Source organism: Heterodontus francisci, chromosome 1, assembly GCF_036365525.1.
Source record: "Heterodontus francisci isolate sHetFra1 chromosome 1, sHetFra1.hap1, whole genome shotgun sequence".
NCBI classification, from domain to species: Eukaryota; Metazoa; Chordata; class Chondrichthyes; order Heterodontiformes; family Heterodontidae; genus Heterodontus; species Heterodontus francisci.
In genome coordinates, this window is record NC_090371.1 from 243934706 (window position 1) to 243949981 (window position 15276).

Here is a 15276-nt window from a genome sequence, read left to right on the forward strand (position 1 = left end):
TTCCATTACGATTTTTGTGATAAAATGCTTCTTGATTTCACTGCTAAATAGCCTCACTCAAATTTTAAGATTATGTTTCCTTTTTCAGAATTTCCCTACTGGAGGAAATTATTTCATTGTATCTGTCCTATCAAATGCCTTAATAATTTTAAATTCTTCAACTAGATCACCCCTGAACCTTCTAAACGAAGGGAAAACAAGCCAAGTTTATGCAACCTGTTCTTGTATGTTGACCCTTTGAGCCCTAGTATCATTGTGGTGAATCTGCCCTGTGTTTCCCAAGGTTTGGTGGCCAAAACTGAATGTAGTACTCCAGGTTGGGGTCTGACCAAGGCTTTTTACAACTCAAGCGTCACTTCTTCACTTTGGAGTTCGAATCCCCTTGAGATAATTGCTACCATTCCATTAACATTTTTGATTAACTTTTGTATCTGTGTAGCAGCTTTTAGTGATTTGCGTACATGGACAGCTAAAGCCCTTTGCACTTCTACAGCTCTTAATCTGTCACCATTAAGAACATTTTTTGATTTGTCTTTCTCAGATCAAAAGTGGATAACTTAATGCTTCTCCACATTGCGATTCATACAATGTAATTTTGACCACTTGTCCCCTTCTAACTTCCTCCTCTCATCCGCGCAACTTACTGTGTTCATGATAAAAATTCAAAGTGTTTGGTTTCATTGGGCATGAAATAGACTGTGATGCAACCAAGGTCACGCTACAGTTTTTTTTCTCAAGGTGACCCCAATGTATAACTTTGTCATGTGACAAAAAGCATACTCTGCTGACTGTACATCTTTATCCGATAAGCCTATACTAGAGAGTACTCTGTCCAGTAGATCGAGAACCTGAAACATGTTGTTTACACCAGTGTTGCCCGTGAACAGGCAGCAGTCATGTGTATCCCCTTATGCTGTCTTTATGGCTCTACATATCTGACTTAGCTGATATTTTTGTGAGAGCTGTGCAAGGACTATTACAGAGAGATATTTCAATTGGATTACCTACTTCAGATCCCTTTTTAATTCCCTATATTCAGCCGTGTGATGCTCTAAATTAATGTTTAAGAGGAGACCCTGAAATTCCACAAACTTTCTCCTGATTTCTCACTATAGCACCCAGAGAGATTGTGTAAACATTTGATAATGGGTGTTTTCTCCATTTCCCTGATGTTATGGGGGGAGACCAAGAGAAGCCCTATAGAATTTCAGGGCTGAGATATCTCCAAATGAAACATTTAACAATTCATTGGGGCTCCATTCATGACGAGTGTCTAAAGAATGTGGTCCATGGGAAGGTAATGGATTGTTATTGCAATCACATGAACAGTTGATTTGAAACTGAAATTAAGATGGTTTAAGCAATGAAGGCGCCTTCAAGAAATGGAGTTAAGGTCTTAAAGCACCAAAAAATGGATTTCTTCTAGTTTGTTTGGGAATGTCTGTTCGAAGCTTTATGATCTCAATCGCAGATAGTTCAGAGGTTTTTCTCTAGGAAATAACCAGCATGCCAAGTGATAGTTATTTTGGTGAGAGTTCTGACTCATAAAGAGAGCCAAGCAACCTTGAGTTGTCATAGTTGTGAAGAGCTCTGCTTCTGTGTAATTCCACACAACTCAGATGGAATATCTGATCTTTGATTGATTTGCAGCATGTACTATTGCCAAGGGTTGTATAAAAGAAATCTGGCACCAGATACCAATATGATTGTGTTTTGACAAGCCATTTGAGAACATAGCCTATGTGTTGATTGCTGCATCATTTCAGAGTGTCAGAAAGCACTGTAAGGCTCATATGCTTCGGATTAGTCATTTTCATCAATGGAAATTTCCGATGATCAGTATTGTAAATAGATAATATGTTTAAAAAGTTGGTGGTTGTCACAGGTTATGATATTGATATTTTATCCCCTCACAATAAGTCTTAAAGTCTCCTGTTTCATAATGTGCAAAATCAGCTATCCCAATCATATGCTACGAGAACTTCTTAAGTAGAGCTTCTTCTGTTCCATGTTGTTACTTTCATTATTAAACATTGATGTCAATACTGATGGGAGCTGCAAACAGCATGAACCCAAAATAGTATTAGAAGATCTGAACCTATAAAGCAGAACTTGGAAAGCCAAATTATTTGCAAAGCATCTAGGAAGGGAAAGACAAGACTCTGAAGAGATGGGTCTGCCTGTTTGAACTGTTACTTTAGTTTCTTATTATCAGGGCTCTCTGATTTTGTCACTCTTGTAGCAGACTCCCAGCAAAATGATTCCTATTTAATACATTGTCATCATTGAGTATCTGTTGAACATCTATTTTCTGTCTTTTTTGGAATATTGATTGAAGTTGAATAATTAACTCTGGCAAAAGAGAATATTTTGGATATTTTATTTTCTCTGATTAGCTAATAATTTATCTTTCCATTTTCTAATTGGTTTATTTACTTTCAGAGGAAGAGCGTACATTTTCCATTGAAGAGCAAGTACAATAGAGTTACCAAATTAGCTCGGTATCTACAGGAAAACCCTTCTTGTTTACTGTGCAATATACTTCATCGATACCTGCAGCAGGCAGACTATTCTGTCATCGAGGATGCCACCATGGTAAGCATTCATAGCATATGTGAAAAACAATTCGGAACTAAGTATGTGAAAGTTGGTTGACCAGAACTAATTGACTATAAATATATGAGTATTCTTGGTGCAGAAGTAGCTTTGTGCAGTTGGTAGGGACTTGCTGAAACCATGGTGTGTTGTGCTGCTGTTGCGCTTTTGCAACCAATAGCTTGGGACTAATCCATGAGCAAGTATTTAAATAATAAAGAATCATACAGCACAGAAGGAGGCCATTCGGCCCATAATGTCTATGCCGGTTCTTTGTACGAGCCATCCAATTAGTCCTACTCACCCTGCTATTTCACCATGACCCTGCAGTTTTCTTTCTTTTCAAATATATATCCAATTCCCTTTCAGGTAGTGCATTCTAGATCATAAAAGTTCACTGTGTTTAAAATAATAGAATTCTCATCTGCCCCTCCACCCTGCATCTTTTGCCATTTATCTTAAATCTGAGTAATCTAGTTACTGGCTCTCCTCCCAGTGGAAACAGTTTCTCCTTATTTGCTCTGTCCAAATCACTTATGTTTTTGAACAGCTTAATTACATCTCTCTTTAAGCTTCTCTGCTCTGAGGAGAACAATCCCTGCTTCTGTAGTCTCATTAAATAACTGAAGTCCCTCATCCCTGAATCATTCTGGTAAATCTCCTCCACACATTCTCTAAGGCCTGGACATCCTTCCTAAAGTGTGGTGTCCAGAATTGAACTCAATGCTCCAGCTAAGGCTGGAAAGAAAGAAGAAACTTGCATTTAGTGCCTTTCATGACCTCAGCACATTGCAAAGTATTTTATAGCCAATGAATTGATTTTGAAGTGTAATCACTGTTGTTGTATAGCAAACATGCCAGTCGATTTGCACACAGCCTTATCCCACGAAAAGCAATTTGATACATGACCAGTTAATCACTTTTTGTGGGGTGTCTGGAGTTTAAATGTTGCCCATGACCCCAGGAGAATTTCCCTTTTTTTCCCCAAATATTGCAACAGGATCTCTTGCATCTCAGGCAGATAGTGGGTTGAAGTTTACAGACCCCTCCCCTCAATGTCAGGAGTCATGGTCGGGATGGGGGGTGTGTGGGAAAAGCCTCTGGGAGAGGGCTGCCAGGCACCCCACGCTGGGAAGGTTCAGCCTGATATTGTCGGCGGCGAGGCCTCATGGTGGCCCCCCCTGCTCGACAATGGGACTGCCATTAACATATGTAAATACATTTAAATCAATCAATTAATTACCCTTACGCGCCCGCGATCTGTCCTGGTGCGATATTTATGCCGCTGACCGGCATTCCCTTTGCCTTTGGATCCCTGTCCGGGGAACTGAGGTGGAAAACTGGTGGGGAGGGGGAAGAAGTAGGTTTCTCAGTGCGGGAGCAGGGTCAAAGTCATATCATTGGTGTAGGGGATGGTGGAAAAGGTTATAGAGTTAAGTTTATGCACTTTGTGGGGGGGAAGATCAGGTGGACAAGATAAGTGTTTTGGTGGGGGAGAGGGCAAGTAATTAATTCCATGGTTTTTGGGGGGGTGTGGGAGAGGGGCAAGGTAAATTTATTTAATTTTTTAAAATCAATGTACCTTTAAATATTTATATTGAACGGCAGGGCTTGAAGCCCTTTAAAAAAACGGTGTCAACGCCTGCACAAAGGCAGCTGATGCCATTGCCTGGATGGATAGCTTGCCCCCTCCACATCATTGCGGGGGCAGGGACGGTCCGCCCAGGCTATTTAAATGAGCCGTCACGATGCGCGACGTGTGGCCGCTCCGTTGTTTTGCGGGTTTATAAATTTCAGCTCCGTATCTTGGTTTGATGTCTTTTCAAAAATAGGCAGCTCCAACAATGCAGCATTCACTCAGTACTGCACTGTAGTGCTAGCTATATAATGTGCTCAAGTCCTGGAATAGGACTATGGTAGTACTCTGAATCAGAAGGCCATGGGTTCTGTTTCAAGTTGATACCTGTACTTCATGTGCTGTTATTTTCACCTTCTAAATATGAATTTTGGTCTACATGGGGAAGGTTAGGACAGATACAAAGCTTTTTTTTCTCTTTTTACAAAAACAAACATTTCATTTGGTACTGTGTTTAAAATAACCTTTGTGTGGAATGCAGAGCTAAGATTGCTAACAATCTTGTGAATTGAAACTATAGTTATTTAATTGAAGATGCATTTTCAGAGAACAGTTGCTTTGAGTCTTGCAATGTTTATATTTAAATTATTACATTCATATTTGTTGATGTTCAAGAGCTTGGGAGCATGCTTGATATGCATTTGGGTGTAATTATTTTTGCTAAGCAAAGGGTTGCAACAAAAAATTGTGACTAATCATGTGGTCTGGAAATGCTTGCAACTGTGCAGGTAACAGGTTTGTGAAAATCCTTCCACTTTATTTGCACCTTGCCTGACCTTTTCTGAGGTTCCATTGGATACAGGCTACATTTTATACTGTATAAAAAGATTTTTTTTATTTAAAGACTATTATTTTGTGTGTATGTGAGAACTCGGTTAGAAAGCTTGCTGATAAAGAAAGGGTTAACACAATTGCAGCTTGGAGAGAATTGGTATTAATCAATAAACATGACATACTTTGCACTCCAATCAGCTTGACTATAAATTGCTTTCTGAAAGCAATTGCGTGAGTAGGTATATTAGCCATGAAATCACTGTATTAAACTTTGATAATCAAATTGATAATGTAATGAAACAGTAGAACCCTCTTTATATGGAAATAATTAAGGTCTGAGGGAAAAATATTTATATAGAAAGGAAAACTACTCTGACTGAATACCCACCTTACTCCATTCACAGTGTGAATATATATAATATATATAAAATGAATATAGCCTGCTATACTCTCAGCACTACATGAACTGCTATGCCTGTGCTGGGACGAGGGAGCAGTACCCCAGGACATGCGCGATGCCAACATCATCACCCTCTATAAAAACAAAGGTGACCGCGGTGACTGCAACAACTACCGTGGAATCTCCCTGCTCAGCATAGTGGGGAAAGTCTTTGCTCGAGTCGCTCTGAACAGGCTCCGGAAGCTGGCCGAGCGCGTCTACCCTGAGGCACAGTGTGGCTTTCGTGCAGAGAGATCGACTATTGACATGCTGTTCTCCCTTCGTCAGATACAGGAGAAATGCCGTGAACAACAGATGCCCCTCTACATTGCTTTCATTGATCTCACCAAAGCCTTTGACCTCGTCAGCAGACGTGGTCTCTTCAGACTACTAGAAAAGATCGGATGTCCACCAAAGCTACTAAGTATCATCACCTCATTCCATGACAATATGAAAGGCACAATTCAACATGGTGGCTCCTCATCAGAGCCCTTTCCTATCCTGAGTGGTGTGAAACAGGGCTGTGTTCTCGCACCCACACTTTTTGGGATTTTCTTCTCCCTGCTGCTTTCACATGCGTTCAAATCCTCTGAAGAAGGAATTTTCCTCCACACAAGATCAGGGGGCAGGTTGTTCAACCTTGCCCGTCTAAGAGCGAAGTCCAAAGTACGGAAAGTCCTCATCAGAGAACTCCTCTTTGCTGACGATGCTGCTTTAACATCTCACACTGAAGAATGCCTGCAGAGTCTCATCGACAGGTTTGCGTCTGCCTGCAATGAATTTGGCCTAACCATCAGCCTCAAGAAAACGAACATCATGGGGCAGGATGTCAGAAATGCTCCATCCATCAATATTGGCGACCACGCTCTGGAAGTGGTTCAAGAGTTCACCTACCTAGGCTCAACTATCACCAGTAACCTGTCTCTAGATGCAGAAATCAACAAGCGCATGGGTAAGGCTTCCACTGCTATGTCCAGACTGGCCAAGAGAGTGTGGGAAAATGGCGCACTGACACGGAACACAAAAGTCCGAGTGTATCAGGCCTGTGTCCTCAGTACCTTGCTCTACGGCAGCGAGGCCTGGACAACGTATGCCAGCCAAGAGCGACGTCTCAATTCATTCCATCTTCGCTGCCTTCGGAGAATACTTGGCATCAGGTGGCAGGACTATATCTCCAACACAGAAGTCCTTGAAGCGGCCAACACCCCCAGCTTATACACACTACTGAGTCAGCGGCGCTTGAGATGGCTTGGCCATGTGAGCCGCATGGAAGATGGCAGGATCCCCAAAGACACATTGTACAGCGAGCTCGCCACTGGTATCAGACCCACCGGCCGTCCATGTCTCCGTTATAAAGACGTCTGCAAACGCGACATGAAATCGTGTGACATTGATCACAAGTCGTGGGAGTCAGTTGCCAGCATTCGCCAGAGCTGGCGGGCAGCCATAAAGACAGGGCTAAATTGTGGCGAGTCGAAGAGACTTAGCAGTTGGCAGGAAAAAAGACAGAGGCGCAAGGGGAGAGCCTACTGTGCAACAGCCCCAACAAACAAATTTCTCTGCAGCACCTGTGGAAGAGCCTGTCACTCCAGAATTGGCCTTTATAGCCACTCCAGGCGCTGCTTCACAAACCACTGACCACCTCCAGGCGCGTATCCATTGTCTCTCGAGATAAGGAGGCCCAAAAGAAGAAAAAGAAAATGAATAAGTAAAATACGTGTATTTCCACCAAGAAACTTTCACTAAAATGGATTGAAATGAATGAATGTAGAATCATATAATTATACTGCACGTGGAAGCCATACATTTTGCCTGTGCTGGCTCATTGAAGGAGCTAATTAGTACCACTCCCCCGCTCTTTCCTCATAGCCTTGCAATTCTTCCCCAGTTCTGTTTTGAAAGTAACATTTGAATCTGCTTTTGCCACCCTTTCAGGCATTGTGTTCCAGAACATAACTTACTGAGTAAATAGAAAAAATTCTCCATCACCCTCTGGCTTTTTTGACAATTATCTTAAATCTTTGTCCTCTGTTTGCTGACCCTCCTGTCAATGAAACAGTTTCTTCCTATCTACTCTTGTCAAAGCCCCTCATAATTTTGAAAATCTCTATTAAACCTCTCCTTAACATCTCTTGTTGTAAGGTAAACAACCCCAGCTTCTCTAGTCCCTTTGCATAATTGAAGTCCCTCGTCCCTAGCACTTGTGGCAGAACCTGCCTCTCAAGGATTTGCCACCAGAGCCATCAGCAAGGTGCAGCAGATGAAGACACTCCATCTAAATGTATTATTTGCTGCGTGTCCATCATCTCTCGTAGATGGAAGGATGCCAAATCTGGTGACACTCTTCTGCACCCAAGGCCTTGAAATCAGGATTTAAAACTTTCCAAGGCAGAATTCATTTATGTACATAATACAAATTGTTACGACCAGGTGAGAAAGGGGTCTATAGGGTTCCCTCTCAGCCTTCACCTAGTCTTACCTTAACAGGGTTTTTTTTAAACACACTGTTTTGTTTAGCTCCCCCTTAGTGAATCCTTGTCCACTGCTTTCCAAATTATAAGGCAAAGAAACCAGCCAAACAGGTTTTCTTAGGTTTAAAGAAGAAAGGTTGAAATTTATTAAACTTAACTCTAATTCGGTTAACGCCTATGGATGCGTGACCCGCCCACGCTAGTATGCATACGCGATACACACATGCAGATAGAGACAGAAAAGAGCAGAAGAAATAAAGTGGAAAAGTTTGAGGCAATATCTGAAGATGGTTTTGGTTACTGTTCTTCGAGCTCGCTGTAGAGTCCTTGATTGTAGGTAGATCTTGCTTTTGGTTGGGGCCCAGTACTCTTCTTAAATCTTTTTCAATGTAGGAGACTTTTCTCTCTTGAGGTTCACGTCTTCAATGGATTTGGAGTTCCGTGAGAAAGAGATGGGAGCAGACAGGAGAGGCTGTGGTGAGCCAGCCAGGAGGGTCTTTACAGTCTAGGAGCAGACAGTGTCTCTTCCTGAAACACTCTGTACAATTCAAAAAAGCTCAGGTTGCCCAGCAGGTTAGTCATGTGACTAGCTGGATTGACCATGTCTGTTTGTGGATTCGGCCATCTTAGCAGTCATCCTGGAGTGTGAGCTTCTTCACCTTCAGTGTCTTGTGATCAAAGTCCATTGTGGGTCGAATGTGTCAGGGAATAGTCCTTTGTCTCCACAAGCACTATCTGTTAGTATGTAAATGTTTATTTCCAGCCACTGCTGATCTGTTCAACAAGTCATTTCCTCGCTCCAGCGACAGTTTAAAATCAATATTCATATGACAAAATTAATATGCCTCATTCTTCGCAGGTGGGGGTCTGCATGACAAAATAAAAACTGCATCATATATCCCAATTTGTGTGTTTATTTGTTGCAGAACAATGGCCTTCCTGCCCTCGTCACTCTGAAGAAGGGTTTGGTGGCATTAGCAAGGCAGTGGATGAAGTTCATAGTCGTCACTCCAGCTTTCAAAGGAGTTAGTTTACAGCTTAAACCAGCACAACTTCCAAAGCCACAACCAACATCACAGGTTGATCGTCAAACTGGTGGCTTGGACAATGGAGGAGCCATACAAAGTGACACGAGTGCTGATGGAGCAGAATTTGAATTTGATGCTGGTAATTATAAATGCATTTTATTCTGTAAATGTGCAGGCTGATTTCACAACACAACATTTCCATTGATGAAGCATATATGCGTGTTTTTTATGTTTTAAACACAGCTCATAAAAAGCCTTCAGCAGATGAAAGGCAAGAGATAAAATGGAAGCAGATGTGTAGGAAGAGATTTAGGCCCTGATGATCATGAGGAGGTAGGGAGGGAACCTAGTAGCTTGGGGGAAAACTTGGCCAGGCTAATTATAGTTTTTTTTTCTTCTGCCTTCTCGCAAATTAACAGGCTAGCCGGCTGCCAGGCGGGAATAATAGTGGCAGGAGGCCACAATCGGATACCTTTGGGATGGTCTCCGGTAATCAGGAGTGGGGAGGACACAAGAGATCAGGGATTTGAAGGGTGTGGCGGTTGGCCATTGCGAGTGGGAGGGGACGAGAGCTTGTGTACTGGGATGGAGGGAGAGAGCAAGAGTTCATTGCAAGAGGGAGGAAGGCTGAGCATTAGGGTTGGTAATGGGAAGATTGTGGCAAGGGGTAGATAGAGGCCCCGGTTGTTAAGGGGAGGTCAAAAACTTCCTTGAAGGGGCTGGGGGAGCCCCCAGGCCCATCCTGAGCATGAACAAATGCTGTAAAAGTGCACTCACCTTCTGGAACCAGCACCTTTTTACTAACGTGTTTCCTGAGCCCCAGGAATCCCACATGCTTACTGTTAAATTTTAAATTAGGCTCCCAATTATAGAAAAGCAAAATACTGCAGATGCTGGAAATCTGAAATAAAAACAGAAAATTCTGGAAATACTCAGGTCAGGCTGCATTGTGGAGAGAGAAACAGAGTTAATTATACCCAACTATACTGTGGGAGCCTGATTTAAATATATTAATGAAGTTCTTCCATCTCCAAGGCAAGACACATTCCCCACTTGAAAATTTTGAACTCTCTCCTGCCTGTCTTGGGCGGGGGTTGATGATCATAGTGAGGTCTTTATTTTAATTTGGCATGCAACTGAGTGCTGACATTGGAAAGTAGAGTTTGATGTTTTGCACATTTCACCTTTGCAGATTTTTTTCAAGTAGAGTAGCAATCTAGAAATGGATAACAGAAGATTCTACAACCTTACAGGTCCTGATTGATATATAATCCAATGGTATATTAATATTTGAAACACAGTGCGTTTTGACATAAATTAGTATAGAAAGAAATGAAAACTATTGGGAACAGGCTCAAATACGGCATTTGCGATTAGGATAAGGAATAAGCTGAAATGTGCCACATGTTATCATAAAATCTGATCATATTGGGATAGATTTCAAAGATATTTGACTGTGAATTGAAGTAAGTTCTTCTAGCTAGAGATCACTGTGGAGGTCAAATTTTGGAATACTGAGTACAGTTTAGGCATGCAACTTTCCAAAGGACATTTAAGGAAATGGAGAGTGTAAGAAGAGCACCTAGGATGATGTAGGCTCCAAGCTATGAACAGATGCTTCCACAAATTATATTCATTTTGGAAGACAGGACTGAGCTAGACATAATACAGGTTTTTGAAATGTTGAGATGAATAGATAATGTAGATATTGATTATTTAACTTGGACTGTCAACCCCAGAATGAGACAACAGTAGTATAAGATTGAAATGCCTAAAAGGTGGGGCGGGGGTGGGGGGATATAATGTGTGAACAGGCAAATCTAGAAGGTCTCAACTCATTAATTATTCTCCAGAATAATTTACCCCTACACTGTGATCACCTGTTTTTTCTGAAGGTCCTTCTGCCTTCTTGACAGGCTGTGAAGAATCAGTCTTCAGTATCCTTTTTCAGTTAAATTAGTAAAAGCTGAGTTATGAATATCTGGTTAAGATCAGGGATGAGAGTTATTTGGATAGGTTCAGATACAAATGTATATGATATATGTAGATATTTAGGGAAGACATTGGAAAAAAGGTTTTGAGTTTGGATTTCAGTTGCATTTGCAGAAGAAACATTTCTTTCTTGATTACTTACTGTAGCTTTGGTAAGTAAAAGAGTGACTGTATTTGCTAGGTGTCTCTGTTTTTGATGCCATTTTATAGTAAACGAATTCCATTAAGAGAATATAATAAACTCTTTATTCATAACAGAGTAAGATTTTACTCTATAGACTGCAGTCTATAAATCCTGATGTATGTTGTATAGTTACAGCTTTTCAACTGAGGGCTTTCTCAGTAATGCTTGTTCTTTGTTGCAGCTACAGTTAGTGAACACACCATGCTATTAGAAAGTAGCCGTCCGCAAGCAGGTGGAATATCCTCCGGACCAGTAACTGGCTCTGACATTATGAGAAAGTTATCCAAAACAAATGCTCATGCACACGAATCCACTCTTAAAATAAAAGTAGGTGAAATACAACATGTTTGTGATATCACAACTTGATGTGCATAACATACTGATTTATTTATTTTATCATGACTGATGATGTCCTCTTTAATTATTTTATTTCTTTGTCTACAATTTTGCAAATCCATTTTCAAACCTGTCTTCAGTGTGTAATATGCCTTTTAATTTGATTGATAACTAGTATATTAAATCCACCATATAATGTTTTAGTTCTGCTTAATTGATAAAACATATTGATTGTTCTAAAGTGCAACATCATAGTATGATAAATGCACATTTATGCTCATCTCAAAAATATTTTCTATCATTTTCCTCATTCAGTATCAGCTATGTATTGCAGAACTGTAATCTTTTTAAGGTATAGACATTTTTGTTGTTTGGCCAGGCACCATATAGGTCAGTTCCGAAGAAGGGTCACTGACCCGAAATGTTAACTCTGCTTCTCTCTCCACAGATGCTGCCAGACCTGCTGAGTGGTTCCAGCATTTCTTGTTTTTATTTCAGATTTCCAGCATCCGCAGTATTTTGCTTTTATTACCATATAATTCTCCTTTATCCTGCTGTACAAAGACACCACCCTAGTTTGCAGTCAACTTCTTTTATCACTTTTGTCAGCAGTCAAATATGATTCTGCCATTCCACTGATTGAAGATGCATTTTTGTTTTTAAAAGTCAGTTTTCACTTTTTTTGTAGTATTGAGTAAAGTGAATGTGCTAGCAGGTTTCATACACTGCTCCAAATGCATGTGAACCTTTCCATTCTTGATAGGCTTGATGAGATGACTGTTTGCCAAACACATTGTACCCTTTTGTCAAATCTGGTTTGGATTTACACCAGAACTGGTGGGTTATCCAACAGGACCATTTCTTGCACTGAAGTCAGTTCTGGAATTGGGTAAGGTGCCCACCAGTTATTGTGGCACAAGATCTCTGCACTGCAGCCATTAATTCTGGTGGCACCCATTTCTGTGAGACAGACTAATGAATTATGACTGATGGTCATATATAGCTGGGATTGAGGCTGATGTGATGTCAAAATTTCTTTTGCAACTCAATTTCATTTATTCAATCTAGCAAGCTCCTCATTATTTAGATTTAGAATGTACATTTCCATTTGTAAATACTCTACAACTTTTTGTTTCTAGTCAAATTTAATCTGTTGGATCTGACATTTATAAACAATGGTTGCCAAGTGATTTGCATTTGTTACCAAAGTTTTATTAGGGTTATGGCTTGGCTAGCTTGAAGAAAATTGATGAATTTAGACACTAAGCACAAAGACATTGCATGAAGAAACTTGCACATTTTCACCAGACATAATTCTTTAAATTAGATTTGTAGCTGTGGACAATCTTCAGTTTTGCAAATTTATTCCTGCTGCAGATATTTTGTCTAGATTGAATGGGCACCTTCCTCCTCTTAGATGCCATGAAGTTAGTCTCTTTGATTCAATGACATATTAAAATATCTCCCGACCAGCTCTTCTCTGGCACATGCATGTGTGATTCCGTCAGAGTTACTGTCATATTTAAATATTATTCTTCTGACAAAAAAAGTAATGCAGCCTAGGGTGAGCCACGGTTTAACAAAACAGGAAGGGTAAATCATTGGGGAACTATTCTGATGCTTAAACAAAATAATAAATATAGCGTGTCTTTGTGATACTTCCCATTAACATCCTGGTTATTCTTGTATTATGTAGAATATGTTTTGTTTGAATATTCTAAAACCCCTCCAAGGTGTTTAGAAATATTGGCCCGAATTTTGCTGTGGTAATGATGGCGAAACTGACAGTGTTTGTCGTCAATACTTCACTGAAACTGACAAGAAGTTCCAGAGTCGCATATGTGTAGAATATCACGCAAATCTAGAAGTTGCCAACAGTGATTTTGTGATTCTCCAGATTTTGTGCACTGTTGAGGCACCCTGATTACAATCAGTGGGAAATATTATGAATTGACGAGAACTTCCATTCTTACGCTGTTAATCTCGCCGTAAAAACCCTTGAGAAGGTTGCACCTTGTTGACTGAGGTGTAATTGGCTTTTTAATGGCGTATTAATTTCATAATTACTACTAAAGTCCATCATTGACCCAAAGAAGTTAACTTTATAGTTATGGAATGTCAAATTTCTCCATAATAAATCTTAACGTTTTTTAAAAAATTGTTTGAAGTTTGTTTATCTTTTAGCTTCTATGTTAATCCAATCACTATCCGAAAATTTAAAATAAAAGTGAAGGATATTAAGTGCTTTTAACTTCCTGGTTTGCTGTGTGAATATGCAATGTGATTGGTTGCTTACCTGCTTGCTGACGTCACTGCTTCTGCATGTCAGGACATCCCCTTGATATGGCACCAGATTTAAACTGCCATCAGGAAAGAAGCAAATCATGCCACAGAGATTGCTAGATCTTTGTTGGCAGCTTTCTTCAAAGTCTCATGGTGAGCACCGTTGCTTCGCTGCTGACCGTAAAATCTGGACAATTATATTTGGGAAATAAAGCTAAGTACTTAAACATTGAAGCCATCAGTTCATTTAAAATTTTTAGGAAGTCAAAATATTTGATTTTTTTCTGTGTTTGCCTTGCAGGGAGTCCACCCATATCAGTCCCTCAGCTATACCAGTGGAGATACAGTAGCAGACTCACCAGCCCATGTCAGCCGTGCAGGATTACCGACAAGAGACAGTCCTCGAAAAGAAAGTCTACTGAGCTATCTGACTGGGAGCTTCCCTAGTCTTCACAATCTTCTTGAAGGAACTCCACCACGTAGTGCACCAGTAATTAAAAGCACTTCACTTACACGGCCAGGTACATATCACATTCATTTGCATAAATCCACTTCACATGTTGATGTTCCTGCAGCAAATGCAATCTGAGTGCTAGCCATTTTCTTTTTTCTCTCTCAACATGTAATGCCTGCTTGCTTTATTCTTTTTTTTATGTGAAACAAAACAAAATCACTCATGAAAATAGTAGATGTAAATTAGCAATTATTGGCCAATATTATTCTAGCTTGCCTTTATTGGCTGGAATATTAAATAACATATTTCTGGTAGTAGAACTCTGCTTATAAAATCAGTTTCTTCCTTTTTTTGAGCTTATCCTGGAGAGATATTTTAAGGCAGATGTAATAAAGCCCACTTTACAAGCCATCGAACCAAAAAGGGGGAAATGTTCCCTTGGGAGCATAAACTGATCCAAATAGAGTTAAAAGTGAGAAATGGTGATCACGAAAGAAATAAAGGAACACTGATCTTGATGTCATTGAGTTGTTGTTAATATGCAATCCTAAAATCATATTAGAAGAATTTAAATGTTGAAAGTTGCTACCCATCTATCAGAATTGAAGGTACTTTCCCACCAGAGGTACAGTCCTCAAGACAGAAGGCAACTTGATATCTTCCTTATTCCCAAATTCTTATGAGCAAACACACCATCATAATGGATGCAGAAACAAAGGGAGGAGAGTGCAGGATATACAAATTCCTTTTAGTTACAATCATGTTTTTTTTTACAAATTTGATTTCCTACCTCCTTCCACCAATAAACTCTGCTTCAAAAGATGCAACACCTGAAATCTATAAAATTCATATTGAAGTGGAAGGAATGTGGTTTTGACCACAACATTCTGTTAAATTCTTGATCTACAACATATTTTGTGCAGAGGTGTCTGCCCTCTAGTGCCTGCTGACAGAGAGGAGAAAACTTCAGGGGAAATCTTGTTGAACTGCTATTGTGTGTGCTTTAACAGCACAAACCTGGGACAGGTCTTCTAATCACAGGAGGTGTGTAGCTGATGTGATCTGAATAGGAAAAGAAAGAAAG

General features: G+C 40.2%; 1 protein-coding gene across 14 annotated transcripts in view; it reads left to right on the forward strand.

Moving 5' to 3' along the window:
• The window catches only part of kiaa1109 (KIAA1109 ortholog), a 637888-nt gene that overhangs the window by 361586 nt on the left and 261026 nt on the right, over window positions 1-15276 (forward strand). For all 14 annotated transcript variants that reach the window (XM_068042417.1, XM_068042485.1, XM_068042453.1 and 11 more), the window contains 4 exons: window positions 2443-2595; window positions 8842-9082; window positions 11301-11446; window positions 14040-14259. In XM_068042417.1, coding sequence (XP_067898518.1) covers window positions 2443-2595; window positions 8842-9082; window positions 11301-11446; window positions 14040-14259 — 760 coding nt within the window. The remainder of the gene's footprint in view (window positions 1-2442; window positions 2596-8841; window positions 9083-11300; window positions 11447-14039; window positions 14260-15276) is intronic.